Source organism: Drosophila willistoni (assembly GCF_018902025.1).
Source record: "Drosophila willistoni isolate 14030-0811.24 chromosome XR unlocalized genomic scaffold, UCI_dwil_1.1 Seg144, whole genome shotgun sequence".
Taxonomy (NCBI): Eukaryota; Metazoa; Arthropoda; class Insecta; order Diptera; family Drosophilidae; genus Drosophila; species Drosophila willistoni.
In genome coordinates, this window is record NW_025814057.1 from 10,722,882 (window position 1) to 10,745,529 (window position 22,648).

General features: G+C 37.7%; 1 protein-coding gene across 3 annotated transcripts; it reads left to right on the forward strand.

The window, feature by feature from the left end:
* Positions 1–83: 83 nt before the first annotated feature.
* On the forward strand, positions 84–21,733 carry LOC6639603 (cell surface glycoprotein 1). Of its 3 annotated transcripts, none has more exons than XM_023181649.2 (4): positions 84–243; positions 882–1,080; positions 20,124–20,504; positions 20,595–21,730. In XM_023181649.2, exons 2-4 carry the CDS (start codon positions 1,020–1,022, stop codon positions 21,443–21,445), a joined length of 1,293 nt encoding a protein of 430 aa, XP_023037417.1. In that variant the 5' UTR covers positions 84–243; positions 882–1,019; the 3' UTR covers positions 21,446–21,730. The 3 variants fall into 3 exon arrangements, with proteins under 3 accessions (XP_023037417.1, XP_023037418.1, XP_023037416.1); XM_023181650.2 differs by lacking the exon at positions 84–243 and adding an exon at positions 802–819; XM_023181648.2 differs by lacking the exons at positions 84–243; positions 882–1,080 and adding an exon at positions 12,891–13,511 and having other exon boundaries at positions 20,595–21,733.
* Positions 21,734–22,648: the final 915 nt, after the last annotated feature.

Here is a 22,648-nt window from a genome sequence, read left to right on the forward strand (position 1 = left end):
TGCGATAATTATCGATTATTTGCATTATTGATCGATTGTGTGTGATACATCGGACTATCGGGGAAACCATCGGAAATGACATCGCTGTTGTTTCCCATCACTAAGCACTAGTTTGCGATTTGCAAAGTTTTTAACAATGAAATTGTGAATATTTGTTATAATTTATACGTTGTAAACTTATTGAAAGCGTCCCACGGCTAAAAGAGACTATAACACTGGAGGAGGAGCAGGCGAAGAGGAGAGGTAATAATGGCTGTGGCCAGTTTTGGAGGCAAAATTTGGAGTTTTTGGATGCTGTTGCTCTGCTCTGCTGTGCTCTGGCCTGGCATGGCCTGGCCAGTTGATTTCGTTTCATTGCCAAAATACAACAGCAACAACAACAAAAAGAAAAATCGACAAAACAAAAAAAAAAACACCAGCAGCAACAACAACGAAAAACTTTCGGCTGCTGCCTCGTTTGAAGTCGTTGAAGTCTTTCGGTCCAAAAACCAAACCTGTCCCAACAACACTGAACTGCATCGTGTGCCTGCAACACCATGCCATACCCTCCAGATGCCCCCCCCCATCCCTTGCTCCCTCCCACACACCCCTTTTTCAATATCATCACCACCCGTTCGCTCCTAGCAACATATGAAAACTCTGTTTCAGGATTTACTTTACTGTAGCTTCCACAGAGTCAGAGCAAGAGCAGCAGCAGCAGCGTCTCAGGCTTTGTTCAGAGTCGTTTTTTTTTTTTTTTTGGTTTTAGTTTTGGTTTTTTGTTTCTTTTCGTTCCATTTACATCCAGTTTGGGGTATCTCTTTGCCTCTGTGTGCGTGTGTATGTGTGTGTATGTGTTAGTGTGTTTTGCTCTCATGGTCAAATTTCTTTTGCATTTTCAGTGTGAAACTCATGCGGTGCAGATCAAGACAGAGGAGCAGCCACCAGCAACAGCAGCAGAAAATATCATTATCATCATCAGCGTCGTCTTCATCATAATAATAATCATCAGCCCACATCCAAGAGATCTCGTGCACACTATGGAATCAGCCTTAGATGTGCTCTCTAGAGCAGCGACTATGGTGCAGAATAATGCCAGCGGTGAGTTTTTTAATCCAAGAATTCAAAAATCTAAAAAAAAAAACAAACCTACCTAAACTACTTGCCCATTAACTAATTCTCCTTAAAACAAACAACAAATGAAATGGTCAACAAATGTTTTTTTTTTTGTGTCGAGGGGGTTTTTTTTCTCTTGTATTTTTTATGGCTTTCACCTTTGAGCCGAAAGTATTTCAACAATTTTTGTGTGGAGTTCTGTGGAAGTTTGCCCCACCTCCTCCTGCTTCTCCTCCTTCACCTTTTTACTCCTCCTCCTCCTGCCATTCTCATTCTCCATGCTGCTCATCCATGTCCCATAACTGAAGCATGATTCATGATGATTGCAACAAGACGACAACAACAACAACGACGACGACTGCCACATGACATCTTCTTTGTAACTAAAAAGGCTTTTGGAGCTGAACTGAACACACACACACACACACACATACACAACACTCAGACAGTGGTTGAAATAATTATTCATACCAAGATTGAAATTGAAATTTCGAAACGATGACATGAGTCATTTAAATTAAATTTAAATGGATTCCAAATGAGTTTGAAAATTCCCTAAACGAAAATAAACAATTAAAAACAATGTGGAACAACTAATTGTGTGATAACGAGTCTTACACATACACACATAATCGAGAGTTGATATAGCCATTCATAGCACGCAAATATATCTATCATACATATGTATATCAAATATGCATGTTCATTCATACATTCCACATTTGATTATGGCCGAACAGGGAGGGTAAATGTCATAGAAAGCAGACAAAACGAGGGGTGAAGAATATTACAGAATTCTTCTATAACTTATATGCTTCTAGTCAAGCATTTAGTAAAAGTATCTAAGAGAATGCTTATCATGCTCAAGTATCTTCTATGTCACTTTCTATCCTTAATTCCTCTTTACTTGTAAGAAATCGGTTAACAAGTTCTAGTTATGTGTTTGAAGTTATCACTATAGAATTTATTTACTATCGTTAAGTATTCGTGACTATTGTCACTTTAAAAGAACTTGCATTTTATTTTATCAATTTCAAAAGACTTCGCCTCTCTCTCTATCTTTCTGCTTTTTGCTTTTTCTTGACCTACTGCTTTATTTTTGGGGGTGTAGATAAAATGGGGGGCAAAGGCTAGTAAGATTATAACAGTTACTATATATAACCAGAACGCCCAAATGTATGCAACATTTAAGCGACACTACTGACTATCGTCTAAGCCCATTATTTACGTAAACTCCATGTAGAGGGAGAAGAGAGGCAAGTAAACTTTATGAGTTTGCCGATATATGATCAGTTTCAGTATAAATTTTACATACTGGAAGGGACGTCCAGCAAAATGTCACCCAAGGAATTCATTGCATTGCCCAAAAGGTGTTTACTAAGTCTTTTGCACTAACTAACAATCAATATTTAATCTCCAAGTATTAGAAACCTCTGTTCCAATTCTGAGAGCTGTTGATCTTCTTTTCCCATATCTATATTGATATTTACAATCTAAATGAAATGTGTGTGTACATCATCGTACATATTGTAAATACTTATATTATGTGTATTTGATTCCAAAAAAAAAAAAAATCACTGTGGGGGCAACACACACACACACATGGACACACACAAAAGCAGCAGCAGCACTCAATGTATCTGAGAAATGTTTTATTTTTGTACAAAAACAACAAATGACAACAAAACATTCCAACAAAATGAGTTTGCGGCGCATTCCGATTCCGATTTTCATAAATGTGTCAAATGCCGCATTTTCGACGACAACACCGACGAACATACATATATATGATATGTATATACATTATGTACATATATAGAGTGTACTACGTCCGTCCGTCCCTCCATTCGTCCGACTGACTCTCTTTCTGGCTTATCAATAGCCTCAGGGCAGGCGGTCGATGAGCACGAATTGTGGATGGTCACAAATACTACACTGATATGTACACACACACACACACACACACAGACACTCAAGTATTGCACATATCTTAAATGCATACATACATAACTATATAGAAGGTATATACATATATATACATATGTATTTATATATATAAATTTGCAATTTGCATTTTGCCGAACGCGCGACAAACAAAACGCGCAACAACGCGCTGGCTGTGCCCCGTGACATGCCAAAGAGAATTTTTTTGGTTTTGTTGTTGTTGCTTTCAAAAAAAAAAAAAATACAAAAAAAAGAACAATTTATTTAACAAAAAAAAAAAAAAAACTCAATTTGATTAGGCATGTTCTGAAGTTTATTAATTGCACAATTAAATAAACAAATGCGATAAGCTCACGAAAATTAAGAAGAACAACAATAATAAAAATGAAATAAAATTGGAGCAAAAACCAAAACACGAAAAAAAAAAATTCAAAAACATGCAAATCAAAAGAGGAAGGAAATAATACCGCCACCCCCAAATCTCCCTCTTTCACCCAAGCAGCCACCAACCGCTGCCGCCCCTCTTCTCTAACCTCCCTCCCTCTCACGGTCAACCCTCTCATTCTTTATACATTCTTAGGCCCCCCTAGACCAGGCGCCCCCCTCTCAACCACTGCCTAATGGTTTTATCAACAACAATTTAACATATTTGACAAATTCCTTTGGCAAAATATGCGTACAGCTGTCAACACAGCCAACAAAATTTATTTCATATTCAACAAAAAATGAACGAAATATATAAATTTTCCTCAACGCATACAAAACGCTGGCGTTTCGAAAGCGTTTTTTGCTTTTGTTTTCAAAAACTAGCGATTATGAGTGTTTAACAATTTATTTGTATACTAGAATTTATTAAGAAACAATTTCCCTGACATTTTTCGTGACGTTTTCAAAACTACAAAAAAATATTAAGAAGCAAAAAAAAAAGACGAGACATTTTTTTTTACCTTTCATTTAGCATTAACTATTCGGTCACCTCTGAAACAGGTCAAATTTCGAAATCCAAGATCAAATTATGACCTAGATACGCCACTGGCCGTAGCTAAAAAAAAATTGTGACAATTCTAGATTCGAATCCAAATTTTGTATAATTATTTTCCTCTTATTTGTTGTCTCTTTTTGTCTAAAGAATTTTTTAAAAAATCAGCTTCAAATGTAGTATCAATATTTTGACATTTTCTGAAAACATTTCTGCCTTGCAGGAACCCTTGTTTGTCGTTTCCTGAATCCAGCTTATTACAAACATATTATTATAGTAAACAAATTGTTTTTTAAGGGTGTGGATTATTTATTTTGTTAAGATTGATTGGTAGAGAAAATGTGTCAAAGAAATGTGTGAGAAATTCCAAATAAAATTCTACCTGAAATTGAGATAAGAAACAATTGTCACCGAGAAGAATACCAACCTCAAAGTGATATAAATTAGAACTCAATGAACTCATAGGGATAAGGATAAAGGATTCCTTATGGAATCGAATTACTTGTGTAATTTGTTAGTTTGCAACTCTTTTGTTTTTACTTATACTGAAAGAATCTGTAAGATTTTTAAGAGTATTGCGGTTTCTGCGATTTATATTTGTACTAAACGGCATGGGTTAACAACATTTTGTGGTAAAGCCCACGTTTAATGACTTAAAGGGTATATATAGCTTCTATATATTTAAATTTAACTTGATGATGACTTTATGGCATGGAATTTCATGCGTTCGTTTTTCTTTTTTGTTTGATCAATGCAATTTTTGCCCCTGAACCAAAAACACACAAATTCTGCCAATCGGATGCCGATTTTTGTGTTCATCGTCACCACAAATTTGATTGATCAGCAGCAGCCAAAAAACAAAATAAAAGACAAACAAAAAAAAAAAACGTCGACAAAAGAGAGAAAAAAAAAATAAAACAAAAACATGAAGAAAATGAAAATGCAAAATGTCGTTAACCTGGGCATGATTAATGAATTTGTCATAATCGAACATAACATTCTCGTTCTTCATAAATCACAAAATGTTGAGGGAAAAAAGCGGGTCGATTGGTCGATTAACGCACGGCCCTTCCATTAAACTATCTATATATATATATATATATATATATATTGTGATTTTGTTGATCTTGCTTAGGCCTCATAATTAATAAACAAATAAGTTACCAACACACACACACACACACACTTACACTTACACTTACACACGCATAAAAAGCAAGAAAAATTGTGGCAATTTTGAAGAACAGACACACAGCTGGATATGGACGCGGATTTGGTTGTAGATTTCAATGTGGATGTGGATGTGGATAGTGGGGCTCATCAGGTAATTTACATGGCCTTTCAATTCTCCAATTCACAGCAACACCAGCAACAACAAACACTCTCTTCCTTTTACTTGGACAGCAAACGGTGCACATAATTGCCACAAAATCTCGACCAGAAGAGAAGCGAAAAAGAAATAGAAAACCAGTTTACCATTGCCTAGTGCCAGTGCTGGACATGGATGGGAATGGGTATATATGGGTATGGGGATGGGTACACTACTTGTTAGAGTTTTGGGGGTACCTTTCTTTTCTGTTACTCAGCTTACCATGGGCGTAGATACAATTTGGATATACATAATGAAAAAACTCGGAAAACTACATGCTATATGGTCAACCGATTTCCATAATCATCATTGATTGTTTGTCAAGAAAAATCCATATAAAACTTTCGATTCAAGCAAAGCCAAGTAAGAGATTGTTTCATAAACTTATTGAGCTTATTGATAACCAATTAATAAGGCATAATTTGTTCTATATGTCTATATGTTTTTCGGTTCTAAAAATTATATTTTTGTCTAAAAAATATTCCATTTTGTAGATTAAAAATGTGGATTAATGTTAATAGAGACATCATTTCAATATATAATAATGAAATGTTGATCTTTAGATAAAACTTTGATCATTCCATCTTAGTCTGATACATTTTTAAGATTTGTAGAAATATTTTCTAGCTCTAGGGTTAAAATTAAAAGTTAGTTTAATTTATTGGGTTTAATTAAACACTAAATACTTTAAAACTGTCCACTATTAAAAAATAAATAGTTTTTAAACTGTCCACTCTCTATGCCATTCTTGGGTTTACTTATCTAAATGTTGTGTCAAACTCACTCACAGCTTTGCCATTCTAAAGACTTCAACTTTATTTGTCGATTTCTTTACACTTAATTCAATGAATTAAAACGTAAAGAGATTGACGAATTGAATGACATAAAATTCCCAACTAGTTTTAGCCTTTAAAAGATTTATGGTACTTTATTGTCTTCAGCAAAGTCTCCTAATGATCAAACTTGAAGGTTCTTTTGATATAGCTATATAGACAATCTGCACAGCTTTTGTTTTGCTTATGATATTGTAATGAAATCGTAAGATTGACCTCGCACTTTGATGATTATGTTTTCCAAATACTTTTCACCGTTTAACTACACATTTGCTACTCTCTCTCTCTCTCTCTCTTTCTCTCAAAGGGCACTTTGTGCCTCTAAACCCCTTTTAACTACGCCAATGGGTTCTGTTGCTGTTTGCCATTGCCGTTGCTGCTGCTGTGTTTGGCTATTTATTTATTTGAACATAACATTTGCCTATTTGCCATAAATTTTCGCGCGATTCGAGAGCGCAATTTCCCAGCCTCAGTCCAAGTCTTAGCCTGGCTACCAAATGAAAGTTGCTTATCTCTTTAAAGTTATCAATATATACACACATACATATATATTTATATGTATATGTATGCTTATAGATAGAAAGATAGATATTGACCAATATTCCCAAATACCAATTTACTAGACATTTTTTTTTTTGGTTATTTCCGTCACCAATTTCATTAAATATTGAAATTCAATTTTCGTCTTTTTTTTTATTTTGCCGATTAAAATTTTCGTCTTATTTTTTTTTTTGCTGTATTTTTGGCATTAAAATTTTTCTCACGCCTGATTTAGCACCGGATGATATTTTATAATGACAACTATATTTATGTTATTGTCAAACTTGGTGTTTTTTTTTTTTTAACTTTATTTTGTTGCTCTTTCTTCTATCGTTGTGGCTGCTGCTGTTGTTGTTGTTGTTATAGTTGTTGTAGTTGCCCGTGTGTTCTATTCAATATCATCGGAAAACCAGTTTCTTTCAAATTGCGCGCACGCTCGCGTTTTATATTTAAATTTTGAACTGGTTTACTGCTGATTTGTGTCTTGTTTTTTTTTTTGTTTTTTTTTCCTTTTCTGTTGTTGTTATTGTTGATCTTTCTTTATGTACCCACTAAATATATATATATATATATGTATGTATAAAAAAGAATTAAGATTGTTCAGATTTCACAAACAAAATAAATATAATTTGTTTTCTATCGGCATCTCTCAAAATCATTTAATATGAAAAAATTTGAGAGTTTTCTTCTAACGAAACGAACATCCGCAGTACTACTGACTGTATGTGTGTGTGTATGGTTATGTGTGTGTGTGTGTGTGTGTTGTGCACACTTATTACAGTGACCTATATTTGGCTCCCATTTTGATGATCATCTTCTTCTCAAATTTCTGTGCCGATTTCTAAACAAACCAAGAAAACTATAAAAAAAGGCAAAAAAAAAAACTAAACCAAATTTCAATTAGCAAAGCATTTTCCGGGTCTCAATTTTTTGTTTCTTGTTTTATGTTTTTAATGAAGTAATATTGAATTGCTGCTTAGGTTGGCATTGATTTGATAGAAGGAGGGAGGAGGTGGGGGCTTGGAGTTGGGAAACTATCAAATGAAGTTTCATATTGAGCAACAAGAAGAACTCAACTTAACTCTGCTGTGACTTGACTTGATTCTCTACTTGTTAATTGTGCAATGAGTAATTCGGAACTGACATATTATCTGCTATTTATGTTAGATTTTCACAATGGAAATTCTATATTGGGAAAGAAAGTTTCATTCTCAATAGAATTTCAACTAAAGAACGGAGTATCTCGGGTTTCCCATTGAAAGCGAGCAATTTATCTTGAAATTGCAATGAAAAGCTAATACGGAAAAAAGTTTTTGCCATTTATCATGTGGAATATAATTAAGAATTGTTTTACTCTTGACTCTCATGCAATCAGAAAGCTCTAATCCCTTTAAGGACTCAGGATGTTTCTTTAGAGTAAATCTCTCTTTTGACCTCTATTTCTGGGTTATTAAGCATCTTAGGTTTAATATTTCCAAGTATATAAAGAAAACAGGACTCTCAAGACTTGTCTTTCTTGCATCAGGATAAAATTATGGATCTGTCGCCTTGAAGAGAGATAGAGCGGGAGAGGAAGAGAGAAAGCTTTCACTGCATCTCTGTTCCTTTTGCGGCTCTTCTTTACATGCAAAAACACAAAAAAAAACTTGGTCCCTTGTTTGGCCCTCTTTTAGAGTCATTAACTCATTTCCTTTAAGCATAAAGCAACTTATCATCCTATCCGGTTATCGGCATACGTATCTCGCCCCCTCCCTCCCCACCCCTCCCCTCCTACTCTCGAACCATGTAATGTACCTTTATTTCTTTGTTCATTAGGGATCTCTCAAAAAAAAAATAAGAAAAAGAAGAAAAAAACTTTGCCTACTTTTTGAACTCAACTTACTTTTTTTTGCCTTACTACTATTTATTTATTCTTTGTTTGGCTTGGCTGTAATTTGTTGCCATTGTGTTGTTGTTGTTGCTATTGGCTTGGGCTCTTCTTTTGCCTGGCTAATGCTGTTGTTGTTGTTGTTGTACCATGATTGCCATTCGATTTGACCTCGTTGCGCATGCGTGCGCATGTTTCACGCTACACTAAAAATTTTCGCACAAAACAACAACAACAACACTAGCAAAAAAACCAAAAACACTGCAAAAAGAAGAGGCTTCCTCAGCTAATTTACATACAACGACCTAACAATACACTAGCTAATCCTTAGGTTAATTCAAAGAGTTCTTTCCACTGGGTCTTTAAAGGAAACATGGTTTATAAATTTGATTTTAAGATTATCATGCTTTCTTTTTGGGTATTTGACAACTCTTTCACTTGCTTTTCATCGACTTCCTGTTGAAGGACCTCTGTTTATAAAAGCTTTTCAATTTAAAACTGAAGGATTTATCTTTATATATGCATCTCAACTTGGTGGTTAATCCAAAGAAGAAAAAATAAGGGAATCTTCTTATATATTTAAACACTTAAATCCAGGATGGATCTCCCAGCCGTTAAAATGATCAATTTTAACACCGAAATATATGCATAGATCCGCCACTGATCAGACTAGTTCAGTATTTGATCTAGTATAATGAAGACTTAATTTCTGATAGTACCCTAAGTAAGGGTATTAAAACTTGCCGCTTGCCGTTTGATGAGTAAGCGGGCAAAAGTGTATGGACTGTCAGGCCACAGCTACTACAACAACTACTACTACTACTATGACTTTGCCTCCGCCTCCGCCCCTTCGCTTTTTGTGTTTCCAACTCTTCAATTCGTAAATTTTTTTTCTTCACTTTTTGTTTAATTTTCGGTTTATTTTTATTTTTGTTTCGTTGTTGCTGTTTACCAAAAAAGCCACGCAACAGAAAATTGCACATGGATTAGCAAATTGACTGAATGAAAAATCGATCGATCGAACGATCGATTGGTGATCGATTCGTAAGATCAGCTGAGCTGCTTGGGCAAGTCAGATAATGAGAATGACGACGATGACTATGTGGATGATGATGGCACACACTCACACACACACATAGAGAGAGACTGGAATCGATTCTGTTTGTTGTTGTTGTTGTTGTTGTTATTGCTCTCTGCTGTTGCAATTCATGTAAACCTGGAGCTAGAGTGGGGGGTTTGGGGCACTTGGGGTTGGGGCAACAACAGTAGTAGTTGTACTACAAATCGGGCGTAAAATTTCATGGGCCTGCTATTGAATTAAAAACGGGTTTACTTCTCCGCCTTCTCTTCCCCTTGACTACCTCTGTTTGATGCCTGCCTACCTTCTTGCCTACCTATCTCTAAGCTAGCAAAGTAACCAACCTTCTCGCTCTCTCTCACACTGACAATGTTGGCCCATGGATTTTGCTTCTGTTTGTTGCCGTTTTGCTGCTGTTCTCTAGGCTGGTTGCGGCAATGGCTGCGCTTGCCACAACAAAATAACAATCGGCGAACTAACCAAGTCAAAACCAAAATGTTGCCGCTGCTGTTGTTGCTGCTGCTGCTAAGCCAAACCATAACCAAAGTGAAGCTTAACCATATCCAAAGCCAAGCCCCAAATGCAGCCAACATACAAGAAAACGTGTAGCACTGTCGACCTATTGTTTTGTTTCATTTATAAACTCCACTTTTCGTTCTCTCTCTCTCTTTTTTTTTTTGCCACACACTTGGGTATAATCACTTAACCATCATCTTGGTTTGTCATGAGTACAACTTGGAACTAAAACCGCTTATCCATTTTGTTCACTTTGCTACAGAAAAGTTCTATCAAGAAGTTTGTTTTAAACTAAAGTATTGGCAAAAACAAATGAAATGTTGACCATAGGCAACACTGATACCTGAAAGGATTAAGTGGTTTTAGGATATATTAATATATCTAAAAAACCAAAAAACTTATTTATTTTCATTAATTTCATAGTAGATGAAATAAAAAAGGAGACAATGATGAAAAAAACGTTTTAAAGTTTGGTCGTAGATAAAGGACAATTTTATTAATAATAATATATTCTAATAATTAATTCTAATAATAATAATATATAAATCTTCTTCAAGTAGATACGGAATGTATGCATTACATTTGAAACGATCTGAAATGTGTTTCACTGTGTGCTCCTTATCCTAATATTTCAAATTTTCAAACAACTTTAGTTTCATAAAAAGTTACTTGGTTAATTAGAAATCTCAATAGTTGTTAACAAGTCTCTAAGGTCTAATCTTCTCTAATCTTCTAGCAAAACTTTCCATTGACTTGTTATATCTCTAATTGTTTAGAACGTACTTATAATTTCAAATTTAAAAAAAATAGTATGTACATATGTAGCCTCTGGCAATAGTATCTTAGAGTGTATAAAGAGCTTCGTTCCGATTCATTGCCAACCTTCCTATAAACACATATATATCTAAATACCCGTCTACCCTATAATAACGAATGGCATAGTCAACCATTGGTTTCTGTTTGTTGTTTTGATTGAAACTCTGTAAAATTGAAGAGTAGAAACTTGGAGCCCATTGATTCTGGCTTAATTGGGGACATAAAGGTGTTTTTTTATAGGGTATTTGCAAGTCGTTTTCTTACATTGAAGGCGCATGGCGATTTTTTCTTGTTTTGTTGTCATTTTCGCAAGCTTGCTTTACAGCCGACCAAAGTTACTATGTCTATGTGTGAGAGTGTAGTGGTGGACTTGGACTTATACATTTGTTTGTTTGTTTGTTGGCAAGAGAAAAAAATAAAACACACACACACACACAAACTGTGAGTAAACATTATAATGAGCCTCCAAATGCAATGACCGGGCCCACAAAAAAAAAACAACAGAAAACCTTTTAAAAAATGAAAAAGAAAAAGAACGCCCACGCCATGTGCTAAAACCCAAAAAAATAAAAAAAAAACTGAACCCAACCCAAAACTCCAACCAAAAAAAAAAAATATATATAAAAAAAAAATCTTTTATGCTATAGATATACTACGGACTGTGGCCAATTTCCAATTGCTGCAGATTTCGTTACCCTTTTCGTCCAATTTGCCAAGGGATTTTTTTTTTTTTGAGTGAGTGAGTTGTAGGCGTGGCAGATGGGCTGGCATCCTACGAAAGATCTAAGAGGCGTTCACTTTTCTTCCCTTTTTGGTGATTTTCTGTGTGTGTAAGTGTGTGTGTTTTTTTTTTTCAATTACAAAATCACCAAAGTAAAGAAAGCAACAACACAGAGAGACAAACAGTCGAAACGGAAATTGGTAAGAGAAGAGAAATAAAAGAAAAACCAACAACAACTGGCGCAAGTGCAAATGGGCGGGCTTAAAACTCTACACAGCGACGGAGACGCTGACGACGACGTCCCATGGAGAGCGCAGCAAGAGAGCGGCGACGGCAACGGCAACGTCTGTTCGGCATTAAAAAACGAAGACGAGACGAAGCTTTCAAAAAGTTCGCCCCAATCCCCAAAGTTCCCCAGTCACAATCTTCAAGTCGCTGTGATCGGTTTAGATCAGTTTGAGTTTGCACGTTGAAGCCGCGAGTTGTGTGTTGGTTGTGTTGTGTTGTGTTTGTTGTTTGGATTCGGATACGGATTCGGTTTAGGTTTTGTTTTTGGGACTGGGATTCGGAATTGTGCGGGTTCTAGATGAGAGCAAAAGTCTACTAAAAAGCTGAAAGCTAAGTGTGGATCCATATATACAAATATATATGTATATATAGAGAGAGAGATACTTACAGCACTGTGTCTATCAGTCTGTCTCAGTGTGTGTGTGTGTGTGTGTGTATATGGCTGTGTGTGTGTGTGTCTCTGAAAGCGAAAACTAAACAAGTTCAGTCAGCGGATCGCTTGTTGTCGCCGTCGTCGTCGTCGACGATTTCTATGCAAATTATTACTCAGAAAAAGAAACATATAAAATAAAGCGTGCTATTTTTATTTCGCTAAATGTCGACTTGGAACTGCGAGACTTACCAGAGACTGTAATCCGAGTCGCCAGCCACGAACAATAATAATAATAATAACAACAACAACACACAAAAACACAAAAAATAATAATAATAATACACACGAAACAAAAAAACAAATAAGAAAAAATAAATAAAATAAAACAGATTGTATCTGTATCTCTCTATATAAAAACAAAAATAAAAAAAAAAACAAAATTGTGATTTAAGTGCGTTTATTGGACTGTCTCAAAAATAGAGACAGAGAGAGAGAGAGAGAAAGAGCATTTTTTTACATTTTTTTAAAATCGAATTGTGCCTAAATGTTTATGCCAGAGCTTGTGTTTTTTTTTTAACATTGTGTCCAATCCAAAACTCATAACCCACCGACTTAAAATGGAATGCAAAGGCACATGGACACCCTTTGAGCAAAAGTACTTTAACAATATGATGGAAATCTTTCTAAACACATCGACATCATCGTCGGCAGCATCCTCTCAAGCCAGCTCGCCCACAACATCGGCCACCGCAGCGGCAGCAGCATGGGAAGTTAGCAAAGGATTGGCGGCCACTCATAGATTGGCTGCTTATCAGCAACAGCAGCAACAACATCGTCAAATGCTACTCGAGGAGCATCAATTGGAACAAAAGCAACTGCAACGTTTCCAACAGATGAGACAATTCTATTTGGCTCGTCATCATCATCATCAGCAACAGCAGCAACATCATCATCATCAGCAGCAGCAGCAGCAACATTATCATCATCATCAGCCCTCTTCGAATATGGCAAATGGTCTAATCTGGCAACCATGGCTTGATTTTCAACACGCAGCTGCAACAGAATTTCAGCAACAATTCCAATTGCACAAAGGTTTGTTCTGCTAACCAGCAAATCATCATCATCACTTCATGGGAAAAATCATCGAAAAAAACTGTCAAACTGACCTCCAACATGCACACGACGAGACGGGGAGAGGGAGACATAAAAGGTGTCCAATATAGAATATGTCACAAGATAGAAGCGGAAGATATTTCATAGAATTATCATATGTATATCATGTCTATTTCTATGGGGGACAGAAGGTAGTTTCGGCATGGGCATAAAATAATTTTTCTCATTTTACTCTTTCATCTAATTGAAAATACATTGAAATCTTTGGATTATCTCTAGGCTTAGCCTTTTGAATTTGTAAATGTTTATGTAAAATTTAACATATGTATTTATATATCTTAAACCTGGGCGAGAATTGGGCTGTGAAATAAAAAGAACTCTGCCCCTTAAAGTAGGCAACAAGATGAAAAAGTATTTAAATTTCGTATGCTTTGTTATTTATAAATTGTCTATAAACAATCTTTGCTTTGAGACTTATTTTTGTAGCCACAAATAGGTCTAAAATTTCTTTTTATGCTTCAAAAAATTAAATTTTAGGTCTCACTTTAAAGGGAAAGGGGAATGTTCACTTTTTTTACAGCTATAAAAGAATGGATTTTGGCGTTCGTATGAGATTCTACTAAAATGAAATGAAATTAATCTCTCATTTTCTGATGTCTTAACAATTTTTTTTTCTGTTTCAAGAACAGTTTTTTGATATGAAAACGATATCAAAATATATATACAACAGAACTTTTAATATACATTTCTCTTAAATAAACAAATAAATACTTTTTAAAAAGTTCTAAAAACTTTAGGAACTGATCATCAAATATATAGCATATAACTTGACAAGGGTTCAATAGAACTAATCAAAATGGACTATAGATATTAATCTATCCATCTAATCTAATCTAATCCATCTAATCCATCTGATGAAGTTAAAAAGTTGAAAAAATGTTGTAAACACTTAAAAAACATTAATGGAGACAGAGAGAGAGAGAGACACTGAGAGGGTATCACTTCTATTCATCATTTGGATGAACCTTCGCTTCAAGCCAAAAAAGTATAATTTCGCCAAAACCTCACGTTGACTCGACTTCTGACTGCAGTTCTCAGTTCACTAGAACAACACTAAAAGCGACCCCATCCCATTATGATGGTCTTTAAGTTTTTGTTTCTCCAACTTGTTATTATTACAGTAGGGAGTAGAGAGTGGTGGGGGAGAGTGCGGGTTGGGGGTGGGGTGGGGTGGTATGGTGTGGGCTATCGCTGCTGCTGCTTTCTAGTCATTGAACCTCTGCTCCATATTACACCTGTTGCTCACGTGAACAGAACACAACACAAGCACAAAGAGCACGGGCCCAGCACCCTCCTAAAATCATTGCTCAATGCTAAAGTTCAATAATGGGGCTGGGGCAACTGGGGCTAGGGTCTATGTACGTGCCCATTGCCTGGCCACTAGCTTAATGAATGGAAATCGGACACGGATACGATATTCTTGAGTGCTGTGTTTATCCAAGATTCGATTGTAGGGGGAGAAGAGACCTAGAACTGCAACTAGATAGGAAGTGAGGGAGATAGGATGGTAGTTTTTTTGGCTTAGTTGGATGTGGAGTAGGGTTAGGGGTAGGGGTAGGAGTAGAAGGAGGGGGAGGAAGCTATAGGCTCTTGAACGTGCCATTTTAATGTCGTTGTCGTTGTTGTTTTTGTTGTTATTGTTGTTGTCATTATCGACGTCGTCGTCGTCGTCGTCGTCAATCGGTTACGCCAAACTGACCACTGACGTCTACTCGATTTCATTTGGCTTGAGGTGGAAAATTGGTAATGAAATTGGCAACACAGAGTATCGTTTGATGTTGTTGGTTGTTGTTGTTGTTGTTGTTGTTGCTGTTACTTTATTTTAACGCCCGACACCGGCTGTTCCACAATTGGATTAAATTCGATTGGCTCCGATCGACGTCAACTCAGTCAACTCAGTTTCAGTTTCTCTCTCCCTCTTCCCTTCTCTTTAAGTTCCAGCTCCGATTGCAACTGCAGCTTCCGCTTATTCCTCCAAGCATACCCCCCGTCACCAGATCTCCTCTCTCTCTCTTATAATTGGCCACATTGCACAAATCATACAAATGCTTTCAATTACATGGTGACGCCAAAAAAAAAAGAAAAAAAACTCAAGCGAAATGAACCGACGACGAGCAGCGCCTGTTTAAACATTAAACCTCCATTAGATTTAAGGGGAAGGGGGATGGCGGGAGGAGGGTGACAACAGGGGCGGGGACTGAGGTGGGCTGCTGACTCTATCTCACTCTCTCTCTCTCCCTTTCTCTCTTCGTGGTACTTGGCTCGACTCCAATTTGTTGTTTTTTTATTTTGGTTTTTTTTTTTTTTTTTTTTGTTAATTTGTTGACATATTAAAACCAGATTTGCAATCAAGTCGTAACAGGGTGGTATGGGGGCAAAAGTGTGGGGGGGGGCTTGCAGGGGGAGAGGGCCAACTAAAAGGGGGGTAATAGAGTAACGGGTTACGCGGCGACGACGACGACGACGTCGGCATATGACTCATAAGCCGGCGAGAGAAATAATATAAATAATGATAAACGCCTGCGACCAAGCGACCGTCCGTTTGTCCGTCCGCCCGTTCGTCCGACCAACTTGTTTGCATAAGCAACAAATGTGTGTTATTGTTGTTGTTTATTTGTGTGTTAGTGTTGCTATTTGTAGTGCAATCCCCACCATGCCATATAAGTCGAGTATTTCCACTTGAGTTTCGTTCGTTCTCTTTTTTTCCGTTTTTGTTTTGTGTATAAATAAATCTGAAAGCTTGCTTTTGGTTTACATTTGAGAGATACCCTACCAACAATCAAAATGAGAGGCAATCCTAATGAACACACAGATATAGAGGAGAGTAAGGACTCCAAAGGATCCCTTAGATTAAAGTGTAGAGCACTTAAATTTGTTGATAATTATCAAATTGAAAGCCTTTTATTCAGCTTCTGATGGAAATTTTAATCAATTGCATTTGGTAGTTAACTTGACGAATTGTCTGGCCTTATCTTAGGACCAACTTAAAATGAAAAAACTAAATCACTAATAGGCAAAATTGATCCTGAAACGATAATGTTCTCTCTCTCTCTCTCTAATGAATCATACTCCACTAGCAATCTCTTAGACTTTATCCCACAGAGTATTGCCAAGTCGTTAATTATGAAATAAATGTTCTTGTTTTTGTTTTTGTCTGGCGGATTAGGTCGACAATTTACGGACTCAGCTAATATTTTCGATGGAACGGGCGGGAACAGTAGGTGATATCTGGGGAAGGGGGGAGGGTGTGCAAGCGAAAAGGTTCGAATTCATTTGAATTTTAACAATTTGCTTGGCTTTTTTTTATGGTTAATAAAGTTTTATAGTACAGAAGTTTTAGTTGTCCGCAAAATTTGCATAATTCATAGATGAACTCAACTCTGCCACAGACATGGCATATAAATAAATAATAAAAATAAAATAAAAAAGAATCAAATACACATTCAAATCATTCATCAATATATAAAAAAAAGGGGGGAAAAAAAAACTTTCTTAATTATATTACCATGTCTATCGGCTCGTATATGAGCAACGATGATGATGATGATGATGGAGTTCTGACTAACTAACGAATCGTTTTATTTTTTTTTTAGAAGTGTGCCGCTTGTTTATTTATCTGATTTGCGATATTGGTTTTTGGTTTTTAGTTTTATTCTTTGGAATAGTGGAAATCTAACTTATTGACTTTTAATAGCTAAAGCAACGAATATATTTGTTCATAATTGAAAGGGAACAAACAGAATTGGACACTCTCTCTCTCTCTCTGCTCGAATGCCTTCCCCTTCCCTTTTGCCTTTAGATCAAATTATTAGCCCGTAGACACAGACAGAAGATGATTTAAAAAAAAAAGAGTCTATGGTGGATGTCCAGCAGCAAAAAATTAAACAAAATAAATAAATAATATAGAAGAAGAAGTTAAGGAAAAAGCACAAAAGAAGACAACCAGCAACGCAACGATAACTAACAACTACAACAATAATAACAACAACAGCAGAAGTAACAAAAAAAAAAAACGAGGGGGAGCAGCAGCCTCAAAAAGAAAGCTTCGCTTCGCATCGTCGTCGTCGTCGATCCCCCAACCCAAAAACGACAAGCGACGTCCGACGACCGGAAATGTGCAATAAAATTTGAATGTTTCTTTATTATTATCATCATCCCCATCATCATCCGCAGCAGCAGCAGCAGCAGCGGGAGCAGCAGAATCCACATCCAGAGTCTCCAGTCTCCTCTTCTCCTCGATCTTGTTGTGTTTGATTCTCATGTAGTTGTTGTGTATCATCTTTCTTTCTCTCTCTCTCTCTCTCTTTCTTTCTCTGGGTCTTTCTTGCAACTCCACTTGAGACCAGTTTGTCGTTGTTATTGTTGTTTTTGTGGGCTCTCCGTGACGCAGGCGCAGAAATAATAAATTGCAGCTCGCGGTGACGTTGCCAAAAACAGGACAACGACGAGTTGTAGCTTCTCCCGCCGCCGCCGCTGGAGCAACAACAACAACAACTGCAACCACCAACGCCACCGCCTTCGCCTTTGCCTTTGCCTCACATGATACCAGTTCCAGTCCAAATCCCATCCCATTCATTCATTCATTCATGCGTTCTCCCGACCGACCAGCCAGGCTCTGATCTGCTCGAAATGTGCGCACAGAAGTCGCCTGACTGGTTTTTTGTTTGTGCCCCTTCGACTCGTCTGTTTTTTGTTTTTTTCCTTTTTCCTTTTTGTAGTTTTTTTTTTGGGCTCCAACTTGTGCGCGCCCCTTGGGCCACTATATGAGGCTTGGGCCTGGCATTGGAGGAAGCAATCCGACTTTATTCTGGGCTTTAGTTTTTTGTGCTTTTTCTTTTTGTTTTTTTTTGAACAGATAAACAATTTTGTTTCCTGTGCACTGAACACAAAACTTTGTTCAAGGAAAAGGTTAAAATGTTCCCCATTTTTGACATGCAGACTCGAACGTTTGCAAAAGGATATTAAGAGAGCATCCTCAACAGTTTGAGATTACAGAAGTTAAAAGAGATTCAAGTTGCACTTGGAATCGTCTTACATCTACTTTTTCTGGCCGATGCGAAAATGCTTTAGTTCTACTTGCTGTTCTTTTATCTTCCATCGATGATTGATAATTGGATTAACTAATTAGTGTCCTACTTATTTGCCATTGCCACGAATTGTGCTTTGGCAGCTTTGGGTCTTGGTCGGTTTTGTTCTTGTCGGTCAAAATGCCACTTTAAAATTCAATTGAAATCATCTATAGCTCGTATCATCCATCCATCATCCCAATTCCCCGAATTCCGCCCCACAAATCAGAAGAAAAAAAAACCAAAAACCCACACACGCACACACACACACACACAACACACATACACAAACACACACAAGTTTTGCCAGACTTCCCACGCCGAAACAGACAAAAAAAAAAGGAGAAAAAAAACAAAACACAAAATAAAAACTCGTACGATTCCCCAACAAAAAATTGTTACGCTGAGCACGTTTCGCTTTAGTCAGACAAGAAGAGATTTTTGCTCAGTGTAAACCACACACACACACTCTCTCACACACACACATTAGCAATGATCGTAGAAAAACGAGTTTTCTTAACCAATTTTATTTGTGACTTGAAGTTTCGATTGTTTTTTTTTTAGTCTGTTTCTTTTTTTTTTTTTTTTTGCTGGTGACGGCTTCGTCTTCGTGTGTCTTTATGCATAATTTTGTTGTTTTTTTTTCCTGACCGAGCCTGCTCCGCTCACCAACGAGCACTTTTTTTTTTAGTTTTTATTTTTATTTTGTGTTTCTTTAGCAGAAATTCATTCAAAAAACGAAAGACTTAGGCAACAAACTTGAACGTGACGGCAAAACAGCAGCGCAGACACAGGGGTGGCATAGAGAGGAGGAGGAGAGGGGCCGGGAGGGTTGAACAAGAACGGGATTTGTGTAGAGTGAGTCTCGCGCGGGCCTCGCCTCGAAAAAAACAGAAAACAAAAAACAAAAACTTAACTCAAACTCCATGTGATTCATTACGCCCACTCTAGGAGAAACGACAACGACGACAAACGTCGACCGCATAATCAAAATCCAAGACGATGATAGTTGGAGGAACCGCCGGAGCAAGAAGATTGCCCGCCGGTCCGTCCCTGCCGCCCGTCTATGCACGAGGTGTGCTCGATAAAGTTTTGCCAAATCAAAAGTCAATACATCAACTTGAAGTTGGATCTCTATCTATGTTATTTATTTGTTCATTGGGTGGGGCGGCAGCGGGATTGGGCCATATTTTATGTGCCACCCTCGTTGACCACAACGAATTGGCGGCCAGGCCACACTATGTATGCCGATTCCGAACCGATCAAAAACCACAAAAAGCCAAATTCAAATTTATGGCCTTTAATTGAATACTAATAAAAACAAAAAACAGACAACAGAAAAGCAAAAAAAAAACCAAAAAAAAAAAACAAAACGAAAAACCTAAAGCAAAATTAAAAGAAAAAAAAAAAACAAAATCGAAACTAGTTTTCTAAAGACTCTTGGATCTCTTCTTATCTCTTCTAGAAATGCATGTGACGTCAAAGGAGCTGCCAACAACCAAATGGCGACGTGAACGTCGCCAACGAACGGCAGAATATCAAGTTCATGAGGCCGGCATCAATAATGGCGAGCGAGAGCGGGACAGGGAGAGGGAACGCGAACGGGAACGGGAACGCGAGCGAGAACGGGAACGGGATCGAGAGGATCGCGATATGGATAGCCCCATTGATATGTCGGTGACATCTAGCTCATTGAAGAATTATCATAATCAGCAGAGCAGAGCCTCACCGCCGCCACCATATCGTGAGCCGCTGCCAGGTACCAACTATGCGGCCAATAGTCGTCCCAGCGTCATAACGCAGGCGCCGCCAAAGCGAGAATTGCAGGAAGTTACCAAATTCTCGGGTAAGTTAAATATTTTTTAATAATAATAATGATGATTGCCAGCATTAACCCCCGATCTGTGTGTCCATTCCACCCACCCACCTTCTGCAGACGATGCCTGCGACATTGATGAACATTTCCGTCGCTCACTGGGACCGGACTATGCGAATTTGTTTGCCAAAAAGTCGCCAACATCGACACCGACGCCCACTCCCTCGCCCAGTGGCACTCCCATGCAACAAGTATCGCCACATGCTCACCATCATTATCAGCCACATCGTTCGCCGTTACCACTGGCCAAGCCCGGATTGCCCATAATGCATTCGCCCACGCTGAGATCTCAGCCAGAGTCGCCGCAGCAGCAGCAGCAGCAGCAAACCGAATTACCGCCACCTCAAGAGGAGCCACTGTCATTACATCGCAGTCAGACGCCACCATCGCCGGCAGCAGCTTCAATTCCAACATTACAAGCAGCCGTTGTAGTAGCAGCGGCAACAGCAGCAGCCGCAGCTGGGACGGATCTCCCAGTGGCCGCCAAGCGAGCCCTGGACACGCCCCACCATACACCACCCAGATATAATACTCCGCCGCCGGCCTATGGCAGTGGTCACACTGCTGTGACAACAACAACACCAACACCAACAACGACAAATGCCGCCTCGACACCCACACCAACGCCCATACCTACGCCCACGCCCACACCCACACCAACACCCACAATGCCTGCTATCATACGCGTCAAGGCCGAACCCGGTTTGGCTGCGGTGGCCGCAGCATCATCCTCGTCAACCCAAACGCCGCCTGCCTCGCCGACCTCGTCCACAAACATTTCGATATTCACCAAGACTGAAGCCTCTGTCGATGATCATTTTGCCAAGGCGCTGGGCGACACCTGGAAGAAGCTCCAAGGCGGCAGCAGCGGCGGCGGCGGCGTCGGAGGAGGCGGTCTGACCAAGGATTAGGACTAGGACTAAAACACATACAAACAAGCCGTAGATGAAGATGGATAGTTAGGATGATGGACGAAGAAGAAGAAGAAGGTATAGAGGAGATGGGAACCACCACAACCACAAGAGCTGTTTATTTTACAATTTACTACATATATATACAAAGTATATATATATATAGAAATCAATATATATATATATATATCTATTTCAACTACACAATTGACGTTTAAAGATCTCATGACGATGTGAAACAAAAGGAAAAAAATTCTTCAACTGCGTGTGTATTAAAACAAAAAACAAACAAACAAACAAAATACTAAAAAAAAAAAACAAAACAACAAAAAAAAATGGAAAAACAAAAAGTTTCTGATTTATGATTTTATTAAACTATTGAATATTGCGTTATGGTTATAAAAATGGAAATGAGTATACGTACAAGTGACAAATTTTTTTTTTTTTTTCTTAGAGACTAATCCTTAATTAATATATACAAATATATATACATATATATTTTACCTATTAGAAGTTTAAGTGATACAAAAAAACAAACAACAACAAACTGAAAAATCCTACGAAAAATAATAAATATTATTGCTTATATTTAAAAAACAAAAAATAATTGATATTATTTACTTATCGATAATTTGGCATACCGGAATTTCCTATTCTCCTTTTCTGGAAGTGGGCGTAGCTTAAATTCCAATGAACTATATATTTACATAGAGTCTACATAACAAATTTGGTGGCTCTATTACTTATAGACTCCAAAATCTTGGTGGACATGGCTGGATCGACTCGGCTGTTGATCCTGAATATGTACTTAATGGGGCAGAAAGGTTTCCGCTTCTGCCTGTTATATACATTTTGTCGGCATTTAATATACCATTTCACACTAAGGCTGCAGGGTATAGCAAAGTGCTAAGGTCTAAGTAAAAGTCCTAAGGTCTGAGTCGAACTCCAAACGATGAATCGAACAAATGGTGCCAACGTCGAGTGGGCGAACATTTTGTTGCATTTTCGGCTTTAGTATGACCAGAGTGAGGTACTATCGCCGATATTAGGGTTGCTTCGCATGTATCGATAGGAAAGCGTAAAACTGTTGCATTTTTTGGTTTGTCGCCTACGGTCACACAGCCACCCCAGCAATCGAATCGAAAAAATTTATTTATTTCTATATATGTTGTGTGATAAATATTATTAAAGAAATCGCGATAA

Bases quoted from the DNA above. Each gene is read 5' to 3' on its own strand.
- LOC6639603 (XM_023181648.2), top strand. From the start codon at position 13,037: ATGGAATGCAAAGGCACATGGACACCCTTTGAGCAAAAGTACTTTAAC. The intron at 13,512-20,123 runs GTTTGTTCTGCT...TATCTCTTCTAG, and splicing joins ACAATTCCAATTGCACAAAG to AAATGCATGTGACGTCAAAG. The intron at 20,505-20,594 runs GTAAGTTAAATA...CACCTTCTGCAG, and splicing joins GGAAGTTACCAAATTCTCGG to ACGATGCCTGCGACATTGAT.